Below are 26,264 nucleotides of genomic sequence, written 5' to 3' on the forward strand. Positions count from 1 at the left end.
GGTTTAACTGGTGTCCGTGTTAACTGAGGCTCCCTTTCACTTGTGTAAACTATCCATGTTTGCAGATTGGCAGATTCGTCACTTTTTCACAGTAACATGCCCATACCAAATAAAGATTCTTATTACTTGGTGTCATTGTATCATTGTTGATTTAATATTTGTGTGGCAGAACAGCATTAACCAAAATTAATCTAAAGAAATAATTATAATTGACATCAACTGGATTCGAACCCAAGTCAAAAGGTTCTGAAATCGGTTTTGGTATCTTATCAGTCAACATGTGCCGTGCTTGAATTGTTTCCATGTACTTGCATTTACATGTTTCTATGCACTCTTACGCTGATATTTTCTCAGAATAGCTCTAACATGTTTTATCGCAGTTAGTCAAACCATGATTTTTATAGTTGTAGACTTGTGAAAACCTGTCTACAAAGTCACACACGAGCTGGATATTATTGATATTTTCCAGTGTGTGTGTTACATTCCGGTTCACTACCAGTGTGTGGTACATTCTATGTCACTTCCGGTGTGTGGTACATTTCCTTTCCGTAGGGAATCTAATTGTAAATATGTTTTGGAATTTGTTAAAGTGTTTTGTGTCTTGTTAATTTGTTTTCTAAAATGTAAATTTGTTTGGTTCTTTGTAAAATTGTTTTGCCTATGTAATTTTGTTTGATGATAAGTAAAAATGTTTTTGAAAATGTAAATTTGTCTCGAGCTTTGTAAAAGTGTTTCAAACTTTGTAATGTTGTTTTGCACTTCCCGGCCACCGTACAAGAGTGCTAGTTAGAAAATCAAAGACTCAAATGATCAATTTAATTATTGAAGCATAAAAATGTTTTTATTTTCTTGTCGGCTTAGTCCCTTTATTAATCTGGGGTCGACACAGCGGAATGAACCGCCAACTTATCCAGCAAGTTTTTACACAGCGGATGCCCTTCCAGCTGCAACCCATCTCTGGTAAACACCCACACACACATTTACACAAACACTCATACACTATGGACAATTTAGCCTATCCAATTCACCTGTACCGCATGTCTTTGGACTGTGGGGGAAACCGGAGCACCCGGAGGAAACCCACGCGAATGCAGGGAGAACATGCAAACTCCACACAGAAACGCCAACTGAACCAAGGCTTGAACCAGCGACCTTCTTGCTGTGAGGGGACAGCACTACCTACTGCGCCACTGCTTCGACCAGCATAAAAATGTACATAAATAAATCACAATTTAAATGTTTTTAAATGTCATTTAATTATCAATAAAACAATGCATTACATATACATTTTAAATCTATAAATAAATAGACACTTTTATAACTGTATTATTATTTAATCCATGTTTTAAAGGCTGATTAATCAAACAGTAAAATTTGTATTAATAAATCATAAAACACATTTTAAACAGCTTTTTTAAATAAGCATTTGGCAAATGCTTTTCTCCCTATTTGCTGTTTGGTTTTCTTTTTCTTTTGCCACATGCTTTTCTCAAATTGAAAATGAATCAGGTTAAAAATGGCTCTGCTGTAATGAGCTATTGTTTTCCTCTCTTAGGAAAAAAAGACAGTTAACAGTTTTATCTAGATTAAATGACCATGGTGATAAAGATTTTCTTGGAGATATAGAACAAAATGAACTTCGTATTTTGCCATCAGAGTTAGATTACTATTAAACAGAAAAAGCTAAAGGACCTTTACAATCTAGAGTGAAATGGATAGAGGAGGGGGAGAAAAATTCTTCATATATATATATATATATATATATATTTTATTTAGTAAAGCATAGACAATCTTCAAAAACTATTAATAAACTAGCATAAATAACAATGTAAGTGAAGAGAAAACTTTGATTGATGATCACATCTATTCATATTATTATGTAAATCAAAATTTAATGAGAGTGATTGTGACTTTTTCTTTTCCTTTTTAAAAGATAAAGTTTCTATTATTGATGACAGCTTCTGTGAAATGATGGAATCTGACATTGTTATCTTTGAACTTGATGTTGCTATTTCTCAAATGTTCAATGGAAAATCCCCAGGTACAGACAAAATCACAGTTGAGATTTATAAACATTTTGGCCAGAGATGAGATTTTTAGTTTTTGAAGCACTTAAGGAATGTATAGAGAAAGAGAACTATCGACTTCTATGAAGCAGGGTTTAATCATTTAGTTCCAAAGCCAAGCAAAGACCAATTATTTTTAAATAATTGGAGACCCATAACTCTTTTGTCCAATGATTTTAAATTGCTCTCTCATGTATTTACCAATAGACTCAAAAAAAGGTATAGGCGAGATAATTAATGAAACACAATTAGCTTTCATTAAAGGGAGAAGTATTCACAATGATATCAGACTGATACTTGATATGCTCGATTATAGTTATTTAATTCCTCAGACAAGTTTATTTCTATTTCTAGACTTTTTCAAGTCATTTGATACCCTTGAGCATCCTTTTTTGTCTTTAGAAAATCTTTAGAAACTTTTGGGTGTAGTCCGAGCTTTTGTAGGGTAATTTCCATGTTCTATACTGATATATTCAGTAGTAAATCTCTGAATTCAGGATCATCTCCTAGAGTTTACATCAAAAGAGGAATCCATCAAGGATGTCCCATCTCACCTTTTCTTTTTAATATAGCTGTTGAACTTATGTCATTATATTTAAAAAATTCAGAGTACACTTTAGGTATTGATATACTTGGTCGGACTTTTAGTTTAAGCCAGTTTGCTGATGACACACTATTAATTCTTAAAAATAGGGAGGTGCTCCCTTTAGCTCTTGTCAAAATTTCTGTTTCCTAAAGCTTCTGAATTCCCCTTAAATCTAAGAAAATGTGGAATATTAACTATTCAGAATTGTACTTTAAGAGAATTAGAGGGTATTCTAGTAAAAGAGGAAGTTAAATATTTGGGAGTTACCATCTTCAAAAATTCTGTTAATAGAGAATGTGCAAATGTTAATATTAAAATGGAAGGGATGAAAAAATCCCTAAATCATTGTCTAGCTAGAGACCTTTCCATATAGGGTGAAATTCTTTTGACTAAGACTGAGGGATTATCTAAAATTATATATTTAACTTATCCTATATATACTCCTCCCAAAATAGTTAAATCTATAAATTCAATATTATTTAAATTTATTTGGAAAAATAAATCACATTATTTACGTAAGAATCATATGAACAAAGAGTATGAATATGGAGGTTTAAAAGCAATCTATTTTGAATGTCTTCATGGCACTTTTAGAGTTAAATGATTGAAAGAGTGTTTAGCTAAGCCTTATTCAATATTTTATCATATCCCAAATAATTTGTTTAAAAAAATTGGTGGCCTTGAATTTGTATTAAGATATGATTATGATTGTTCAAAACTTCCTTTGAAGCTGTCTACTTTTTATAAGCAAGAACTACCTTTTTGGAAAATGATATTTACCCATAATTTTCCCCTCATAAATCCACTCTTTGAAATAAAAGGGCTGTTATTATTAACAGAAAATCATTGTTTAAAAGTGACTGGTACAATAAAGGCATTATATTTATTAATGATTTGTTAGATGAAAATGGACTGCTACTATCTCATAACGAATTTTTAAATAAATATAGAGTTAAAATCACAGATAAAGGTTATATTGAAATTTGTGAGGCTATACCTATTGCTTTGTTTAGGTTAATTCAAAGTAATTATTTTGATCCCATTGTACACTTGTAACTTTTCTTCCGTCTTTAAAAATATCAATGTTGATATTTTTGATAGTAAATATAACAACAAGCTTATTTACAACACACCTTATAATGGGTGATTTTAAGTGTTATCATCTAGGAGTTGTTAAACCCTTAGTAGAGGACAAAGCTTTTACCTTTTCTCTTAAATATCCTGTAGCACCTAAGGTTAAGGAAACTCATTACATAATTTTATTCAGGATATATCATGTGAAGGAGTTTATTCAAAAAAAGATTTAGCTTCTGCTCCAGAAACACTCGATCACTTATGTTTTTCTTGTGAATTTACTTTTAAATTCTGGTTTGACATCCATACTTGGCTTTCATTAAAGATGATTTCAGTCCCCCCTATTGTTCTAGAAGATATTTTATTTTACAAAGCTGATTTACATTGTTCTTTCTCTGATGTTGTGAACTTTATTTTACTAATGGGTATATCACATTCATTATTGTAAGTGGAAAAAGTGCAGACCCTCTTTTAGATGTTTTCTTTCTGAGGTAAAGAAAGTGGCTCAAAGCTTCAAATATTTCAGAAACCAAAGTAAAATAACTGAAGCTCTCTGTACTTCATTTTCATACTATTTATTGTTAGAATATTTTGTTTGTCCTTTGATGTAGATCTTTTGTACTGCTCCTTGCTCCTTGTTGCAGTTGTAACATTTTTAATTTATTTTATATATTTGTAATGGTAAATATGCCTTGCGATGTTGATTGTTCTGTCTTGTGATGTAAACTTTTTGCAACAATAAAAACGAAAAAAAAAGCACTTATTCTTAGTGGATTAAACAAGTTTTTCAAAATTGTGTAAAAATGTTTGGATTAAAAGTTTTGATCAACTTCAAATACTGAATGTTTGTGTATTTGAAAGAGAGAGAGCAGATATGTTATGTGAGATGTGAAAAGGAGTGTGAAATTTGTCATGTCCTGACTGCAACAGTAAGTGGCAAAAAAGCTGAACAACAAAGACTTTTATTTTGGCGTGTTGTGTGACGTCATAAGGCTGCGCCGCTTCCGCGCTGCGGTTCAACTGGAGGAAGGTTTGTTTCACAACTTTACACAAATATAAACCGATTGATTAAAGTTTCAGGTTTTTCTTTCGATATTATATAATTTTAATTAATTTTATTAATAACAGTAATCGAGGGCTATTGTTTGAACAACTGAAATGTGTTTTAATGAAGGTTTATTTATTTACTAGCATAATGTCATTCCAATACAAGTATACATTATAATTATATATATATATATACATACATATATATATATATATATATATATATATATATATATATATATATATATATATATATATATATATATAAATAAATGGAGAACTAGTTTTTATTAGGTCATTTGTTTGTGGCTATTGTTTCTTGCTCAGACTTACCTGATTTATTTTTGTCAATCACACTCATATAAAGAAACTGTTGAAGCAAGTGTTGAAGAGAAGTTATTTTGTTTCTGTTTATTGTTTTGTTCATTTTACACAGAATAAAGTGTCCAAACACAGAGAAAAACTCCTGCTGAAGCGACTGATCTCCACACTGTTATAAAGATGGCGTTTATTAAAGAGGAGAGTGAAGATGTGAAGATTGAAGAAACATTTACAGTCAAACAGGAAGATCCGCAGGAACAAACAAGTTAGTTTTCATTCAGATATATTTTAATAATAAGAATACTAAATTAAATCCATGTTGCAGCCCTGAGTGTGCTGCCTAGTTCTGCTAAATGCACATAAGCACTCATTGAAAGACAGGAATGAGTTTCTTTTGTTATTTGTTCTCGTGTCTTTTGTCATTATGTATTATTAGTCTCCCATTTTCTCTACCTTCTTAAGGTTATTGCTTTTCTTGTTCTCCTACTGTGTAAAGCGCCCTTGAGCACTGGCGCTATATAAAATAAATGAAAACAATAAATTAATAAAAAGTTAAACTGAGCTGACGATATTTGACCTACAGTATTCTCATAAAAGATATCTGCCATTACAGTGATAGTGTAAGCTAGGTACTTTCCATTTGCATATGTCAGGTTGATCACAATTCCCTTTTTTTCATCGACTTCTTTATGGGTTTAAACTTGTTTCTAGTAGTTGTTACTAGTTCTCACAGATAGTATCAGAGTTAGAATTAAATCTTTATTATAATAACTAATTACCAGGGCTATTGTATTTAAACAGGGTTTCCGCTGAGTCTTAAAATGTCTTAAATTCCAAAATCTAAAATTTGGCCCTAAAAAGTCTTAAATTTACTGAAACGTTATGCTGTAGGTCTTAAATCTTTTTTAAACAAGTCTTCATTTTCCTGTGTTCATGTTTTGTTACCCAATTTGGTCAAAGCCCATACAATCACCAACAATCCATCTCAATAAAACTTTCAACTTTTATTTAAAAAGGTCATTTTAACTCTGTTTATCATAATGGTAAAGACTGCTGAGGATATCCACCTGGACAGATTGTTTTGAATGGATTTAGTTTATTATAGTTTTTAAAACTTTTAATACATTTGTTAATTAGTTTTTTTTATTTTAAAGAAAGTTTATTTTGGAAAAAAAGTGTGTGGATCCAAGTCGAGCTCTCTTGTTTTTACACAATATTTAAGATATTTTGCTAAGAAATATCTAAAATATTTTTATGTTATTATTAGTTTTGATTTATTATTGTATTATTAAACATTTTATATAAAAAATATTTTTTGAAAGGACAAATAAAAAACCTTTTCTTCTGGGCCATTTGAAAAATTCCTTATTCTAAAAATTCATTCATAATGGTCTTAAAAATGTCTTTAAAAGTCTTAAATTTAACTTGGTGACACCTGTAGAAACCCTGATTTAAAGTATGTCAGAAAACGTGGATGACTCTAATTTTAAATATGCTGAATGAAAATGGACACTAAAATAATTAATTATTATAAAACATTGTACAGTATTCTAAACTATATGATGTTAAGTTTATCAGTATTGACCATATTCTTCACGTACCAGCAGGCGCCGCTATTGAAATCTTTTTGCTTTTTAAAGAATACATTTTTAGATCCTTAAAACAGTGTAATGCTGCTTGTCTTTGATCTTGTGGGGGAAACCGGAGCACCCAGAGAAAACCCACGCCAGCTTGGGGAGAACATGCAAACTCCACACAGAAATGCCAACTGACCCAGCTGAGGCTCGAACCAGCAACCTTCTTGCTGTGAGGCGACAGCACCACCTACTGTGCCTCCTCGTCGCCCGACAACACTGATTTATTTGCATATTTTTTATGCGATATTCCAGTTTTGCAAATTAATTTAATTGGCATTTTTGGATGGAAACATAGCTGTAAGGTTTGGAGCTTACGCTGCTATTCTGAACCAATAATCGAAAACAGAAAGCAGTTGAAGGATGGCGTGTTTAAATCCATTATTTATCTGACTTTATTGTAATTAATCTGACTCCATCAAAGTTGTTATTATCATTGATAAAGAGAAAGAATCTCAAAGCTTAAAGCAGGTAAAGTTGTTTATTAATTTACATGTTTAAATATACAGACAGTAGAATGAAACAAACTAACATACTGTATAAAGAAATTAGCTGTACGTGCACTGCTGAGCAACAAAAACAGTGAAATTGCCTTTGTTAGCATATGAGGCTATGCAGCCATATGAGGGAGAGGCAGAGTAAAAGCCATTCTCCCAGATCAACACTTAACGTTCCTTATTATACCCTGAGTAAAGCATTTTCAAACATGAGTGAAAACCAACCCCCAAAACCAACTGAACATGAGAGCACAGCAGAGGAGATAAAGTGGGTGAGAACATTAACATACTCTCCTCAGGCCATGACTCAACAATAGTAAATAAATTGTATATTGAAATACAAGCAATCAATGTCTCTGTTGATTTTAGCACTACAACGCTTAAGTCATAAACTGTCAAATGACTCCATACATGATAAAGCTATTTGAAGGAAGATCAAGGGCAGATGAATTGTGGATGGTGAAAAGCAAATGGTTACTGCAAGCAAATGGCAGAAATTTGTATTTGAGCTGTGATCAACTCTGCCAGGCCAGGAGGACCCATCCCATTCTTGGAATGTCTCAGAAGTCCTTGATTAGCATAGAAGGAATATATAATTTATTACCCATTACCTACATTTCAGTCACACAAAGAACAAAGTCACGTACGAGAAAGGCTTGTTCTTCTTTAATTAATAACTAGCTAAAATTCACAGACCTTCGACAGGGACATGTACTGTAACTAGATTAATGGGATTATTACTCTTCTAAAAACAATGTTTTAGTACTGCTTACATTCTTATTATTCAACTATTTTTATTGATTTTTCCAAAGTCTTTAATTTTTCCACAACACACATATTGAACAACAAATTAACATGGTACATAGCTACAGACATACTCACACCCCATGAATAAAAATAAATTAATTAATAAAAATAGATAAAATAAATTAGAAAACTAGGGATAAACTCTCACCAAGGATATAATAACCTTTGAGCGTTCAATGTAGGAGAGGAAAGGCTGCCAAACCTCTAAAACTTTTTTGTAGAGTCTCGGATGATGTACTTAAGGTGCTCGAGTTTAGCATGTAATAACACTTCTAATATCCAAAGTGTGTGGGATGGTGGGTTTGTTTTTTCCATCTTAGGAGAGTCAGGCGTCTGGCCAATAAAGAAGAAAAGGCAATGATCTCGATTACATATAGATGAAAATGATCTAAAAATATTGGCTCAAAATGTATGTAATCTAGGGCACCCCCAAAACATCAGGGGCCTCATGTACGAAGACTTGCGTGGAAATCTTACTAAAACATTGCGTACGCACAAAGCTGTAAATGTGCGTACGCAGAAAAAAATTCAGATGTATGAAACACTGCGTACGCCGAATCTCACGCATATTCTTTTGTACATCTGAATGAACGTGAAACTGAGCGCAACATGCACAAGCACAAAACCCCTCCCTGCCTCCTCCCCCGTATGAATATGCTAATGACTATGCTAATGGCAAAACCCAACGAAAAAGCAAAGGCAAAAGCAAGCAAAAAGAGAAACTTTGAACAGAATGTGAACTGGAGGTGCTGCTTTCGGAGGTAGACAGGAGAAAAGCGGTGTTATTTGCAAGTTTGTTCTCCTGAATTAACAACAAAAGAAAAAAATAGAGTGGGAGAGTTTAGCTGATACGGTTAACACAGTTGGGTCTGAACATCGCACTGAGTGCATTTAAAACAGAAATGGTGTGGTTTATAACTGAAAAATGTTGCAGTACACTTAGCAGTCTCAGTGGCGCACCTCATAAGAAGCATGTGATCATGCATTGACATGTTCGAGCATGAACTCGGCTCGAATCCAGCGTCTAATGAATTCTTTCTTTTTTTCCCCGCTACATATCAGATTTTGCCCACTATTTATCAAGAGAAAGACAAGTAGGAATCATCAATAAGTTTGTGCATCATATTTTATTTGCAGATTTATTGAATGGAAATGTTTCTGATTCACGCATGCAAATTCATCTTCAGATAGTGTCTTTATAGTAATGTGCGTGCAGTAGATAGCTCAGATTACATTGGGAAAACAGGCGACCGCTGCAAATTGTGCTTTAATGTTTAGCTGGTCAACTGTATGGTATGGAAATCTTACATACCTACTATATGAACCCGTCTCATACAGCTGCCATTGCAAGGATCAGACACTTTGTAGAGAGCAATTTAACACAACTGCCTCTAGGAGTCGCCAATGGAAATAAAACAGACACGCACAAAAAATGTGCGTACGCCTGCCAGAAAGCTGCCGTGAACCTGCGCACATTCCCACGTTCAGTTCATTGTTAGTAAATCCAAACGTGAGCCATTCTGAGCGTGAAACCTGGCGTACGCAAAGTTTTTGTGCGTACGCAGCGTTGATACATGAGACCCCAGATCTGCTGGCTCCAAACCACATCTGGGGCAAGATGAATCTGACCCTGGATACATTTTTGCCAGCTTGCTCCTAGATAGGTGAAGCCTATAAAGCACCTTAATCTGTAGAAGACCATGTCTAATACATACAGGGGATGAGTGTACCAGTTCTATAGCATATTGCCAAGCTGTATCTGATATGTCTAGTCCCAGTCTGTCTTCCCATTTTAGCTTTATACAATTGAGGCAAGGGGGGGCAGTTCTTTAGACCACTTCATATAACATGGACATCATACCCCTTTGATATGAGTCCATATTTACCAATTCATCTATCCAACATGCTTATGGTTGGTTTTGTGAAGAAGACAAGTGTTTTTATAACGAAACTATGGACTTGAAAGTACCATAAAGAGCCCATATTTTACACGAAATAGGGTCATATCTTGGTTGTAAGGGTCTCCAACAACAGTCTAATATGCATGCAAGGTCAAAAAACACTTTCATGGTCTTATAATCTGCATTTTTTTTACCTAATTATCCCAGCGACTCCTGTATGAATCGTCCAGTGATTTATTTGTTCTCAAACCCCTCTTTAGCGTGAAGCTAATCTGCGCTGATTGGACCAATGACAGTCTGTTGCGATTGGTCAACTGCCTTCAGTGAGAGAGTGAAATGCCAAACAGCTAATCAGCAATATAAAAGTAATCACAGTTCATACACGCTCGATAGTGTAGGCGTGGATTTTAGCTGCCAGTGGGTCAATGTAAATACAGACGGTGGACTTGAAAATACAGACGACTAACTATTTTATTGTGCAAAAACAGTTGAGGAGATCTTCCAGCTTGTCTCACTCTGCTCTTTTTACAGACACACACACAAACACATATTGCCCTCGTCCTAACACACAAACACAAACACTTAACCCTGCTCCGGACGAAAGCGCGCGCGCACACAAACAGACACACACACAAACACTTAACCCTGGTCCGGACGACAACGCACACACACACACACCTCCGGACGACAGCCCGCGTACACGCACACACACACAAACACTACCCTCCTCCACGGAGCTCCGTAGACAAAGCAGCACGTGTCACGTTTTTAACGTGGCTTTGCACCCGATATGAGAATAAAGCGAGTTAACCTCATACGGTACACTCGGTTACAAGTGACAAATCACAACTAAATACATTTGCAAGCTAGAGTAAACGAGGCAGCTTTAATCGCACGTACTTACACTTGAGAAATGGAGGAAGAAACCCATCCTGACGTCCAGCAGTAAGTTACTCTTTACTGATCCTTCCTTTAACAAAAGCCGATGAAGTATTCTTTGTAGCATGTAGTTTGCAGAAGTTTCCAGTAGTTTCCAACTGCTTGGCTATAAAGCTGAGGTTTCATCTTTGGGTAGAGACTCAATAATATCCATCTGCAGTGTGACTTCAATCGACCGGCATGTTTGCGTGTGTGTGTGTGTGTGTGTGTGTCTGGGTTTCTGTGTTAGAGGGCGGAGCCGCAGGTTTCAAATATCCCGGGTTTGTGCGTACACGTAAATAAGAGAGAAAAGTCTATGGCTTGGGTGGCTGGAGTCGCTGATAATTCACTTGGCTTTCCTCATGCACCGCCTGGTGTAGATGTCGTGGTGGGAGGGAAGCTCACCTACTACTACGCGTCCAGCAGTTCACACAATCCTATGTAGGCCTTTGCGATTGCTGCTGGTGCTATTTACATACTAGGGGCCTGTTTCAGAAAGGAGGTTAACTGAAACTCAGAGTATTTTAACCCTGAAATGAGAGAAACTCTGGGTTTTCCGTTTCAAAATGGCAGGTTTGTTAAACTGGAGAAAGCAGAGTAAGTCAAGCCTGTTTCTGAAAGAAAGGTAACTTTAACTCAGAGTCAGTTACTGTGGTAACTTACTCTGTGAATCTAACATTGGCCGGAAGCAGGTTTTATTCTCTAAACTCAGAGTTTCTGTCGGTCTCCTCCCCTTTTTTTAAAGATGAAGTGGTATTTCTCGCCTTAGCCTTACGTCTCCACCCACCTATTTTTATGCTTATAACGATTGATAGAAACCTCATGATGCACATAACTTTTTAAAATATGCATAAAAAACGCGCATAACTGAGTAGGATAAACTTTTATTCGATAGAAAATGTGCGCATAAACTATGATGGAAACACTTTTAATGAACAAATTACAGTACACTGCAAATTTTAGATAGTAGATTTAACTACCTTAGAGTTAAAATTAACACTCCCTCAGTGTTTATATGGGAACCACTATAAGTGTTAAAATAACATTTTTGAAAGTGTTAAATTTTTTAACACCCAGAGTGTTAATTAGCAAACTCTTATTGTGTAAAATATCTGTTAAATGTATGTCAAAATACTGGCAGCAGTGGTTGCCAGTAATCTGCTGTTTTCAACATTTTACATTCGTAAATTCAGTTTCCAGAATATTTCTGTTAAAAACAAATCCCATAGTCTTTATTTTTCATTCGAACACACGTAAGCCCTAAATTCCAGAGCAAAATCCTAACTAGTGTCCTCACTACAGAGGGCTGAACACTCAGACAGTGATGAAGTTAATGAAACAATTAAGTGTCTAATTAAAGGAGGATTGAGAATTGTTGATGAACAACTGTTAACAAGCAGAATCACTGAATGAAAGAAAAACACAAGCCAAAACCAAAGATGAAATCAACTGAGAAAAACTCTAAATAAAATAATAATCAATAAAAATAAAACAAATTACACTATAAAAAAAATTTATTTTTCAACATCTTTAAAAAAAAAACTCATCAAATTAAACAACTTATCATGGAGCTTCACCTATTACTGACCAGTGACTTTATTTCTGTCATGTGAACAAAAGCTCTTAATAAAATTTCCGTTGTTCATTTGAAGTCACCATGATGGAGGACAGAGTCTACTTTAGTCAGGCTCTTCAACTTCTTGCTATAAATGTCTTTTATTTTGGCTGCTATAGATAGTGTTAATTACACTATTTATACATATAGCATGGAAAGCCAAAAGAAAATTAAAGCGTCAGTCTGAAGAGATTATTTATGATAACATAGCCATCCTTTCCTGCTTGTTTTCTAATTCAATATCATATTAGTTATGTGTGAGAAATAAATAATATACATAAATGAAACCACTGAAGCTCCAATAAAATAAAAACAATATTTACAATGAGAATGTTTGATCTATGGCAGAACTCAAAAACACCCAGGCATCAATAATTAGTCTTTGATTCTCAATGATGGTGACAAACAAAAAAATAAAAATCAAGTTAAAAAAAACACTCTACTGAAACATTACCTCCCAAAAACAACACAAAATAAAGGAAAAGAAAGAGATTGTAATAACATAAAGCTGCATAATTTATTCATGCTGCAATGCATGCTGGGAGCTTTGTACTATGCTGGCACCCAGCATGCATTGTGGCATGAACTATGCGGCTTTTTTTTTTTAGCAACCACGGTTGAGGTTCATGTCCTGATTCTTGATGCCTGTGTGTCATAAAGAGCAAGCTGGAGCTTGAATGTTTAGTGCATGACAGGTTAATTATTAATTGCATCCTAATTGTTTGTTGAATTTTCTATGAAGAGCAGCAGACTGCCAGTAGTATTGTCCCATGCAGTTTTAATACAACTATATTTGCATATCTTTATGAATCAACTTAATAAAAACCGGAAATTAAATCTATAACAATTAAGCATAAACAGTATAGTTTCTCTTGACCTTTCTTGCTATAGCTAATGAGTTTTAGAAACACGGCTATAACAGTCAGAGAAACATTAGGATATAAGAGTAAAGCTTCAAGATCTCAAATAAGCAGCCTCTGATCTCTATGATGGTGAGGTCAAATGAAATATTTTTAATAAAAAAATATAAACCTCTGTTCATTGTCAAATATTCTTACAGAAATGAAGTCAAGCTGTAGTCAGTGAAGCTGCTTATACTGTTATTTAATGGAGTTGTTTAATCCTCTGTTTTAATTTAGTTGGTTTGGTGTGAGGCTGTGTCTGTAGTTTTATTTCTTCCTTCAATTTCTTATTCCTTCAGTGATTGTGCTTGTTAACAGCAGGTGTTCAACAGCAGGGGCCTGTTTCAGAAAGCAGGTTAAGTTAAAACTCAGAGTAGTTTAACCCTGAAATGAGAGAAACTCTGGGTTTTCCGTTTCAAAAAGGCAGGTTTGTTAAACTCGAGAAAGCAGGGTAAGTCAAGCCTGTTTCTAAAAGAGAGTTAACGTTAACTCCGTTAACGTCGTTAACGTCGGTCTCCTCCCCTTTTTAAAGATGAAGCAGTATTTCTCGCATTAGTCTTACATTTCCACACACCTATTTTAGAGCTCTTTTTGGAAATGTGCATAAAAAGGATTGATGGAAACGTCATGATTCACATAACTTTTGAAAATACGCATAATAAAACATGTGCATAACTGAGTTAAACTTTTATTTGATAAGATATTTTATTTGATAAGATGCACATAAACTACGAAGTGCACTTAACAAATTACAGTATGTACATTAAAAAAAGGTTTGTTAGAGATGATGATGAAAATGTGTGTGAAAGGACAAACCAGCAGACTGAGCACACTGCAGGACATCTTAAATGTTGTTTTAGTGATTCTAAAATGCCTTTACTGTTTCAGTATTAGTGTATTTTATTAATTACCTCCGAGCGTCTGGATCGTGTCAAGATCTCCGCGTCTGGCTTCAAACGCCCCCACGTGTTTATTGTGTGTCAATTGTCTTCTGAGGCGCAAGTACATTAATTAAATAAAAAATCATTGACGCAGCTTCTTCTACCGCAGTAATTCTGTTTTTACTGTTGATATTTGGCGCAAGTTAATCAGGAAGTGATGATTGTGTTCTCTTCGACTCTTTGGATAAAAACGCTGCTTTATTTTATTCCAGTGTTGCACAAATGTATGTAATTTTGATGGAAACAGCTATTGCCTACATTTCTGTCACACACAGAACAAAGTCATGCACGAGGCTTGTCCTTTTTTTCATAAATAATTAGCTTAACCTTCGACATGTACTGTTAGAGATTAATGGGATTATTATTCTGTCTAAAAATAATTTTATTACTGCTTACCTTCTTAATGTTATATCAACCTCTATCGCTTGATCAATAAAAAGGCAGACACATAACAAGTGCACTGTTAAATCTATTAAAACTGATAAAAGTGTATAAAAGTTTAGAAAAAAAGTATAAACATGACATTACATTACTTATTTTATTATACTTAAATGTTTAAATACTTAAAATTAAAAATTAGGCATTAACTTGAGCAGCTGTTTTCCCACGCTGTCTCTGTTTCACTGATGGCTGCTTCCTTTTAAATATATACACTTATATTTGCTATAACTTTGCATTAGCAGATCAAATTCAGCCGGAGAAAGAAATGCTGATCTCTTTTTTTAAGATGTTGCCATAGTCAGTCGTAATGTCTGCGCTCCATTGATAATGCCTTTTTATAGTCACATTGTGCACGCTTAACTCTGAGTTGGTCTACTCAAAGTTGATTGACCCAGCTCAGATCAGCTGTTCTGAAACCGAAAACTCAGAGTTTTTAATCTCTCGGTAAATCAACTCAGAGTTCAAGTTTAAACTCTGAGTTGTTTAAACCTCCTTACTGAAACAGGCCCCAGGTGTCTGAATTCACTTATTTGTGGTCATTCCTTCTGTCTAGTGGACTAAACTAATTGACTAATTCAAGGGCCAGGTGAATGAGGGTGTATGGTGAGATTTCAGACACTCTGATTAGTTTCTCAAATACAAGGGTTTTCTACAAAGGTAGATACATGTTACTCTGTGTGACAAGGAGGCAAATCAGCTTCTAATGCCGATCTAACTCTAGAATTTTAACACTTTACTCTGAATTTCCTCAACACTTGAAATTTAACACCAATGAATTTGCTGTGTATGTACATTAAAAAAAGACCATGATCATATGATAATGAAAATGTGTGTAAATGATCAACCCAGCAGGCTGAGCACACTGTAACATGTCTTAAATATTGTTTTAGTCATTCTAAAATGCCTTAACTGTTTCAGTATTATTGTATATTATTAATTACCTCCGAACGTCTGGTGCGTGTCAAGAGTCTCCGTGTCTCATGGCTTCAGACGCCCCCACGTGTTCATTGTGTTTCAGCATTGTCTTCTGACATCGAGGCGCAAGTACATTAATTAGGCTAAATAAACGACGCAGCTTCTTCTACCACAGTAAATTCTGTTTTTACTGTTGATATTTGGTGCCAGTTTAATCAGGAAGTGACGATTTTTTTCTCTTTGACTCGTTGGATGGAATTTTATTCGCATCTTTTATGCAATATTCCAGTTTTGCACATACATTTATGTAATATATTTGGTGGAAACAGCTATTGCCTACATTTTAGTCACACACAGAAGAACTGTACTAGAATGGCTTATCCTTTTTTAATAAATAATTAAATTAAATTCACCTTCGACATGCACTGTAACTAGATTAATGGGATTATTATTCTTTCTAAAAATTATTTTTAGTACTGCTTACCTTCTAAATGTTATATTAACCTCTATCACTTGATCAATAAAAAAGGCAGACACACAAGTGCACTGTTAAATAATTTAAAACTAATAAATGTATAAAAGAAAGTTTAGAAAAAAATATCTAAACGTCACAAATTACATTACTTATTTTATTATACTTAAATATTTAAATACTTAAAAAGTGAAATTAGGCATTAACTTGAGCAGCTGTTTTCCCACGCTGTCTCAGTTTCACTGATGGTTGCTTCTTTTCAAATATATACGCTCATATTTGCTATAACTTTGCATGAGAACATCAAGTTCAGCTGGAGAAAGAAATGGTGATCTCTTTTATAAGTAATTGACATAGTCACTCGTAATGTCTGCGCTCCATTGATAATGCCTTTTTAAAGTCACGGTGTGCGCGCTTAACTCTGAGTTGGTCTACTCGAAGTTGATTGACCCAACTCAGATCAGCTATTCTGAAACCGAAAACTCAGAGTTTTTAATCTCTCGGTAAATCAACTCAGAGTTCAAGTTTAAACTCAGAGTTGTTTGAACCTCCTTACTGAAACAGGCCCCAGGTGGTAATACAGCCACACAGGATGCTCCACACAGTGCAGGTGTAGAACGAGCGGAGGATGTGAGGGCTTATTCCAAACCTCCTGAGACGCCTGAGGAAGAAGAGGCGTTGTTGTGCCTTCTTTAGCACTGCGTCTGTGTGAGCAGTCCATGTCAATTCCCCAGCAATGTGTACTCCAAGAAACTTGGAAGTGCTGACTCTCTTCACTGGTGTCCCGTTGATGGTGATGGGGGTGTGTTCTCTATTCTCTTTCCTGAAATCCACCACCAGCTCCTTGGTTTTGCTGATGTTGAGTGAGAGGTGGTTTTCCTCACACCACTGCGTCAGAGTGTGTACCTCCTCTGTGTAGGCCCTCTCATTATTATCTGTGATTAGGCCCACCACTGTTGTGTCATCTGCAAATTTAACAATGACGTTGGAGATGTGTTTGGCTGTACAGTCATGTGTTTACAGGAAGTAGAGGAGTGGACTGAGAACACAGCCCTGTGGATCACCAGTGTTGAGGATCAGTGTGGATGAGGTTATGTTGTTCAGTCTGCTTGAAAGGAAGTCCAGGAACTAGTTGCACAGAGAGCTGTGTAGATCCAGAGCCTGGAGCTTCACCACTAGTTTGGCAGGCACTAAAATGTTGAATACTGAGCTGTAGTCCACAAACAGCATTCTCACATATGTGCTTTTATTTTCCAGGTGAGACAGAGCAGTGTGCAAGGTGAAAGCAATTGCTTCATCAGTGTAGCGATTATTCCTGTAAGCAAATTGCAGAGGGTCAGTGTGAGCGGACAGTACAGAGCAGATGTGCTTTTTAATCAGCTTCTCAAAGCACTTGCTGAAGATGGGTGTCAGAGCAACTGGACGCCAGTCATTTAAGCATGTGGTTTTAGATTATTTCAGTATGGGCACAATAGTAGCTGTCTTAAAGCATGTGGGAACCACAGGCCGAGAGAGGGAGAGGTCTGGGCCATAGCTTTCAGGATGCTCCGAAAAGATCTCGTTACGTCCACTACAGAAATAGAGTGTGCTGACGGTTTCGGTATCAGCCGCGGAGCGCACAGTGTGTGGGTGCTGTCCTGGGCTTTAAAGCAAGTGTAGAACGAGTTGAGCTCGTCCGGGAGAGACGCAGAAATGTTCACAGTGAGGGGTTTGTTACTTTTAAAGTCTGTGATGTAATTAAGTCCCTGCCACATACTCCTCCCCTATACCTTGTACCTCTGTATTGATGTTTTGCTGTTTTGATAGTTTACCTGAGGTTGTAGTTTGCTTGTTTTTGTTCCTCAGCATTTCTGGATTTATAGGCGGAGGTTCACACTAATAGGGCTGTTCGAACTTCGCCATTAATCTATGGTTTTGGGTTAGGGACAGATTTTTAGACAGTTTAGATATGGACAGTTTTTGTTGGGACCGTGTCTTCTATACACTTTCTGATGAAGCATGTAACAGTGTCTTGAGTAAATTTTAGGTCGTACTCACACTAGGTACAGTTGCCTCGAACTGGGCCAAACCGCGCTTGTCCCCCCTCCCGTCTCCCCCGACAGCCTGCACTCACACCACAAATGGGCCTCGGCACGCTTACGTCATCACTGCTGCGCTGTTCAGTGAGAAGCGCTCTCACTCACTCAGCAGCACAGTGGAGATTTCTCTAGTTATATCGTTTCAGTCGTCTGATATGCAGTGACATGCAGTCAAATATTTCACCAAACAGTCCTTAGGGATGCATTTACACGCAGTCAGATATTTCGCCGAACAGATCCGCCACTTTAGGCGCTTATAAACAATCATAAAGCTCTCGTGCTGCAGGAATGAGGAGGTTTGCTGAAGGCGCGCAACTGTCGTGCAGTGAGATGTCTACGTCTTTAATAAATTACGGCAGTTTGCGTTCACTGAACAGTAAGAATGATTAATAAATCCATATGAAACAATCCCTAAAAGTCACGTCTCTCTTTCAGTTTCGGGTTTTGGCACGTTTTGCACTCACACTACAAACGTACCGGCCAAGTGAACCGCGCTCAGGCCCTTCTCTTCCAACCGGGCTAGGGCCAGCCAAGTGAACCGTGCTTGAGCCCGATTCAGCTAAGGGTCTTCTCAACGATCCGGGAAACTCACACTTCTCAAACGATCCAGGAAACGGGCCTGGGCACAGTACGGATGGCATAGTGTGAGTAGGCCCTTAATGTCGTCATCAGAAGCTGTCCGTAACATCTCCCAGTCCACAAGATCAAAACATTCTTGAAGTATGGAATCCGATTGGTCCGTCCAGCTTTGAAACGTCTTGAGGGTGGGTGGTTCCCGTTTCAGTTTCTGCCTGTAAGCAGGCAAGAGCAGAACAAAAGAGTCATCTGATATGCCAAACGGTGGGCGGGGGAGGAATTTGTTGGCGTCCCAGAACGGAGAATAGCAGTGGTCCAAAATACGGTCACCACGCATGTTTGTGGTGATATGGTGATAGTATTTTGGAGCGATTTTCCTGAGATTGGCATTGTTAAAGTCCCCTGTAACAATAAACGCTGCCACTGGGTGTGTGTGGTTTCCTGCTCGCTTATGCTCCCATTCAGTTCCCTTAGCGCCTGCTTTGTGTTGGCTTGAGGGTGGATGTAGACAGCTGTATTTATAACAGCTGTGAACTCTCTTGGTGCCCAGTGTGGTCGGCACCGAAGCATAAGGTATTCCAGATCAGGAGAACAAAATGATCTAACTGGATGTATGTTTCTCAACCATGAGTTGTTAATAAAGAAACAAACACCTCCTTCTTTGCTTTCCCCTGTCGGTTCTTTCATTCTATCCACAGTATCTTATCCATAGTATTCTATCCATAGTATTCCCTGTCTGCTAAACAAATTTTAGAGAAACATTTTGTTGTAATTATGAATATATACAAATAAAAATAGGCCATTGTTACGACCCCCTCATTCAAGTTGCAACATAAAAGAGCTCAGACAACAAAAAAATTATATATGCAACTTTATTATACACAACTAATAAAACAACAAATCAAGAAACAAACAAATGTCTAGGGGAAAATAAAGAAAATAACTAACTTTAACTACACATATAAATAATGCCAAACAAAACCATAAGATTGCCAAAATAAAGAGATGGTCTTGATGCGAAGACGGCCAGTAGCCACACTATCCTGCAGAAGCTAGCTCACTCTCGCATTTATATGCTTTGAACCAATTGGGGAGCAACCATGGCACCTAATCAGGATCTTCCACATCCAAAGTAGAATACCGGGGTCGTCACACCATTTACACCTTTCAAATCTGTGTCTTATCAATGTGACCAAAATTACTTTTATGATCAATTATGTAAGAAACTCTGAAAACTAGACTGACAGCATTTCAATTTACAATGACTTCTATGTTAGGCGACTATGACACAATTTACATTGTAAAAGCAGTAGATAAATAAAGATGAATTTAATCTGCTTAAATGTGTACAGGTTAATGACTGAACAAAATATGATCTGATTTTATTTTACATTTAACATGCATCAAAATAAGTGTGTGTAGCCAATGTTTCCAGTGTCTTTTTACTTTTCAGCTTTTGATGAGAGATTTTTAGACTTAATGAAAATTAATCTGTTATTTATTTATTTCAGACCTAATTGAAGAGAATGAGAGGAAAGAGGAGGAACATCATGTCAAAATTGAGGAAAAAACTCATTTACAGACTGATGGTATTTTGAAAAGGAGAGACAAGAATCATTTCACCTGCACTCAGTGTGGAAAGATTTTGGCAAGCAAAAGCAAACTTAAGATTCACATGATAATCCACACTGGAGAGAAACCATTCATGTGCACTCAGTGTGGGAAGAGTTTCCGCCAAGCATCATCACTTAATAAACACATGAGGATCCACACTGGAGAGAAACCATTCACATGCACTCAGTGTGGAATAAGTTTTAACTGCTCATCATACCTTAAACAACACATGAGGATCCACACTGGAGAGAAACCATTTACTTGCACTCAGTGTGGGAAGAGTTTCAACCGCTCATCAAACCTTGATCACCACATGAGGATCCACACTGGAGAGAAACCATTTACTTGCACTCAGTGTGGGAAGAGTTTCAACCGCTCATCAAACCTTGATCAACACATAAGGATCCACACTGGAGAGAAACCAATAACGTGCACTCTGTGTGGGAAGAGTTTTCGCCAATCATCATCCCTTTCTAAACACATGAGGACCCACACTGGAGAGAAACCATTTACTTGCACTCAGTGTGGGAAGAGTTTCAGCCAATCATCAAACTTTAATCTACACATGAGGATCCACACTGGAGAGAAACCATTTACGTGCACTCAGTGTGGGAAGAGTTTCCGCCAAGCATCATCACTTAATAAACACATGAGGACCCACACTGGAGAGAAACCATTTACTTGCACTCAGTGTGGGAAGAGTTTCAACCGCTCATCACACCTTAATCAACACATAAGGATCCACACTGGAGAGAAACCATTTACTTGCACTCAGTGTGGGAAGAGTTTCAGCCAATCATCAAACTTTAATCTACACATGAGGATCCACACTGGAGAGAAACCATTTACTTGCACTCAGTGTGGGAAGAGTTTCAACCGCTCATCACACCTTAATCAACACATAAGGATCCACACTGGAGAGAAACCAATAACGTGCACTCAGTGTGGGAAGAGTTTCCGCCAATCATCAAACTTTAATCTACACATGAGGATCCACACTGGAGAGAAACCAATAACATGCACTCAGTGTGGGAAGAGTTTTCACCAATCATCATCCCTTTATAAACACATGAGGATCCACACTGGAGAGAAACCATTCACATGCACTCAGTGTGGGAAGAGTTTCAGCCAATCATCAAACTTTAATCTACACATGAGGATCCACACTGGAGAGAAACCAATAACGTGCACTCAGTGTGGGAAGAGTTTTCGCCAATCGTCATCCCTTTATAAACACATGAGGATCCACACTGGAGAGAAACCATTCACATGCACTCAATGTGGGAAGAGTTTCCGCCAAACATCATCACTTAATAAACACTTGAGGATCCACACTGGAGAGAAACCATTCACATGCACTCAGTGTGGAATAAGTTTTAACTGCTCATCATACCTTAAACAACACATGAGGATCCACACTGGAGAGAAACCATTTACTTGCACTCAGTGTGGGAGGAGTTTCAACCGCTCATCAAACCTTGATCACCACATGAGGATCCACACTGGAGAGAAACCATTTACTTGCACTCAGTGTGGGAAGAGTTTCAACCGCTCATCAAACCTTGATCAACACATAAGGATCCACACTGGAGAGAAACCAATAACGTGCACTCTGTGTGGGAAGAGTTTTCGCCAATCATCATCCCTTTCTAAACACATGAGGACCCACACTGGAGAGAAACCATTTACTTGCACTCAGTGTGGGAAGAGTTTCAACCGCTTATCACACCTTAATCAACACATAAGGATCCACACTGGAGAGAAACCAATAACGTGCACTCAGTGTGGGAAGAGTTTTCGCCAATCATCATCCCTTTATAAACACATGAGGATCCACACTGGAGAGAAACCATTCACTTGCTCTTAATTAAATTCAATTCAGCTTTATTTGTATACCGCTTTTACAATGTAGATTGTGTCAAAGCAGCTTCACATAAATGGTCATAATAAATTGGATCAGGGTAGTTCAGTTTTTAGTGTTTAAGTTCAGTTCAGCTCAGTTCAGTGTGGTTTAAATCATTACTGAGAGTCCAAACACTGAAGAGCAAATCCATTGATGCGTAGCTCTACCGATCCTGAACCATGCAAGCCAGTGGCGACAGCGGAGAGGGAAAAAAAAAAAACTTTACTGATAGGAGTGAAGAAAAAAAACCTTGAGAGAAACCAGACTCAGTTGGGCACGACCATTTTCATTTCTTCGCTGGCCAAAAGTCTTGTGCAGAGCTGCAGTCTCAGCAGTGGAGGCTGGAAGCTGGCCTCAGCGAAGACTCGTCTGTCCCTGGAGCATCACTGGAATCAGTCTCATGTTCTCCACTCCCCACGACCACCAGCGCAGCAGCAGCTCAGGATACGGCCTGGTCCCGGATATGGAAACCTTGGGATCATCTCGTCGCTGGTCTTAGATCCAATCAGTGACTCCGCATAATCTGAGGACCTTGGAATGAGTATCCCCAGGTGGAAATGAAGAAAAAAAAAGAATAATTAGCGTAGCTGCTGTTCATAGTGTATATAAGCAAGATGTAGAAACTTGTGTGGAAACCCGCTAAGTGATGCATTGAGTGTATGCTTTACTAAACAGATAGGTCTTTAATCTAGTTTTGAACTGAGAGAGTGTGTCTGAGCCTCGGATGTTATCAGGGAGGCTATTCCAGAGTTTAGGAGCCATAAATGAGAAGGCTCGACCTCCTTTACTCAACTTTGCTATTCTAGGTACTACCAGAAGCCCGGAGTTTTGAGATCGTAAAGAGCGAGTTGGATTGTAGCGAGACAGAAGATAAACAGGAGCTAGATAGGTGAGAATTAATATTTTAAATTTAATACAAGGCAGCTAGTGTAAGGAGGATAAAATTGGGGTCTGTGGTCACACCGGACTTTTCTCTCCATAGACTTCCATTCATACGCACGCAAATGTGTCAGACTGGAAACGTAAGTTTGTGCGTCAAGTTTCGCAATTCACTGCCTTGCAAGGTTCAAGCTTGGTGAACTTTGACCTTGGAAATTGCATCACTTGACTATGTAAGACCCACACTGGAGAGAAACCATTCACATGCACTCAGTGTGGAAGAGATTCAACCGATCAGCAAACCTTAATAAACACATGAAAATCCACACTGATGTGAAAGAGTATATGCGCTTTGAGTGTGAGAAGACTTATTACAGCTCCAAAATTGAAACTGCACCAGACAATTTACTCTGGAGAGACCGTACAAGTGTTTTTACAAGAGGTTTAATCAGTTAACACATCTGAAAACAACAGGATTCACACTGGAGAGAAACCGTACAGATCTGATCAGTGTCTACAGAGTTTTAATCATTCGGCGCAGCTTAAGAAACACATAGACAAAAAAGTTACACACATGACATGAATGCAGCAAAAATTTTCTCTGTGCACTGGATGTTTCATGTCTGAATAATGTTTGAAAAGGCTGAGTGACAGTATACTGTTTTCCAACACTCCTACACTGCAGTAGGTGGGGTTGTAAATGTGTTGCGCTTCTCGCGTTTACCGTAAACACCGTGGTGGTGGCTGAGAGAAGAACTGTCATAAACATCTGGCCAACAGCTCCTCTGCAGCTTAAAATCTCTTTGCAAGTGATTGTACCAGTGCAGATAAATTTGTACTCTCTCCAGTGTATTCATGTAGCTAGTGTTGTTTTAGATGATGTTCACTGTCTGACTCCCTGAATGAGAGACATCACTGGGAAGACACCGCACATCAAAGAAGGTGGAGCTCTAGGACGCTTAGTTTGCAGTATACCAGGCCCTCAAGTTTTAAAAGCCCATTCAATTGTCCTGTGTTGCAGCTTTTATTAGTGAAGTTTCTTTACTTTTAGATTCTAGATTTGTTCTAGTTTACTGCATTTACTTTGAGTAGAATACAAACTTGATGAATATTTTATGATTTAGGCAGAGCGACAGGTATTAAGTTTTACAATATTTATACACTGTGATGATCTCAAGACTCTAGATTAGAGCATTTGGTAAATTCTGATTGGATGCCTGCATTACTCATCAATGGGTATATAAAAGTTGTTGTGCTAGCTACCCCAGGACGCTGTAGCTACTCAGGAGTCCACATGTCAAGACCTGCCATTTCATTGACTCTTTAACCTTATGGTTTTGTTTTGCATTAATTTTATCATGTAGTTAAAGTGTTGTTGTGATTTTATCCTAAGTTCTTTATCGTAATTATTATCCCTACACATTTGTTGGTTGCTTTGATTGTTTGTTCTATGAGTTACTTTTATAATAAATAATTTGCATTCAGGCTATTTTGTTGGCTCTCTTATGGTGCGACTCTAACAAGCGGGTCATAACACTTCGCAAAATGTGGCCGGTTGTATCCAAGATCTTGTTCTTTTCAGTCATGACCATTGGTGAGAGTAGGAACCTAGAATGAGCAGTAAATTAAGAACATTGCCTTTCGTCTCAGATCCTTCACCACAACAGACAACCACATCAACTGCATTACTGCTGCCGCTGCACTGATCCATCTTTAAATCTCACATTCCATTCCTCATGGAAAACACTGATACTTGAACTCCATTTGGGGTAAAGACTCTCCTCCAAACTGGAGATGGCCACCTTTTTCCAGTCAAGCACAATGGTTTCTTAGAGGTGCTGTTTCTTTCCCTGCCATGTCACACTCAGCAGCAAACCATCCCACCTACTCCATGTCCTATGAAGCCAAAAAGACAACGTTATCTGCAAATGGCAGAGACAGTCCTAGCCTGCACCTAAAATTCTGTCAGTAAAAAATACTGTATTTTTGAGATCAGCCTGAAAAATAGCACATTTACAAAATAAAATGAATAAATGGATGGATGGATAGACATTGTAGTGGTGGAAGGGGAAGTTGGATGGCTTGTGTAGATGTTAGATCACACACACACACACACACACACACACAAGTAATAGCTTCTAGCTTATTTTTATTACGTTCTTCAGCAGTAACAAGCTTTTCTGTTCTGTCGCTCCCACCACCGACGTTCCCCTCTAGCTCCACCCACTTCCGTTACATCACTTGACACACAAGAAGCTACATCCCCCGCTTTTTTATTTCCAATATTTTTATTGCATTTTTTCCAGATATTATACAAACTTGCAAATGTATATGAAAAATAGAAGTCCTATCAGCAAAGAGATGACATGAAATACATAGCTATAAAAACAAGAAATCTGTAGAACTCTTTAAACAACCTTACATTTTTCTACCCCCTTCTATGCACCATCCCTCCCATCTCCCACCCCTCCCTATTTTCTGAGGCATTCAATAAGTATGTAACGGTGAATCAAGACACTGATAAATAAATAATAAACATATAATCAAATAAATAATAACATTAGAAAAAAAATTATAAATAAAATAAATAACAATAAATATATGGGTAAATACAGAGGATGAAAATAGAAGTCTCTCTTTCTCCCTTTCGAAATTCTAGTCAGCAGTTCCTGAAATGTTAAGGTTCTCAATGACTGACAGCATGGGACTCCATGTTTTGTTAAAGGAGTTCAGTGATCCTTTAAAACAATGTCTCAGTTTCTCAAGATAGATGCCATTAAAAATCTCTTTAATCCAGTTTTCTGATGAGGGAGGGGACACATGTTTCCATTTGAGGAAAATTGCGCGCCTGGCGAGCAAGGTGGTAAAGGCAATGACGCAGCGTGATGTTTGTGTAGTTGGGGATGGAAGATAACCAAAAAGGGCAGTCAGAGGGTCAGGAGTGATGATTATATTAAGAGCTTGAGAAAGAATTGTAAAAATATTAGACCAAAAGGTTGTTAATTTTGAACATGACCAAAACATGTGAAGGTAATCGGCAGGTGACTGCTTACATCTGTTACAGGCATCACTTCTGC

General features: G+C 37.2%; 2 protein-coding genes across 2 annotated transcripts in view; one reads left to right on the forward strand and one right to left on the reverse strand.

The window, feature by feature from the left end:
• LOC137491106 (uncharacterized) overlaps window positions 1-26,264 on the reverse strand; it is a 1,257,671-nt gene that overhangs the window by 941,803 nt on the left and 289,604 nt on the right. The gene's annotated exons all lie outside the window — the stretch shown is intronic.
• LOC141381800 (uncharacterized) lies at window positions 4,714-24,672 on the forward strand. Its single transcript, XM_073948371.1, has 3 exons — window positions 4,714-4,756; window positions 5,210-5,359; window positions 20,303-24,672. Exons 2-3 carry the CDS (start codon window positions 5,275-5,277, stop codon window positions 22,270-22,272), a joined length of 2,055 nt encoding a protein of 684 aa, XP_073804472.1. The 5' UTR covers window positions 4,714-4,756; window positions 5,210-5,274; the 3' UTR covers window positions 22,273-24,672.

The sequence above is a fragment of the Danio rerio genome, chromosome 4 (genome assembly GCF_049306965.1).
Source record: "Danio rerio strain Tuebingen ecotype United States chromosome 4, GRCz12tu, whole genome shotgun sequence".
NCBI classification, from domain to species: Eukaryota; Metazoa; Chordata; class Actinopteri; order Cypriniformes; family Danionidae; genus Danio; species Danio rerio.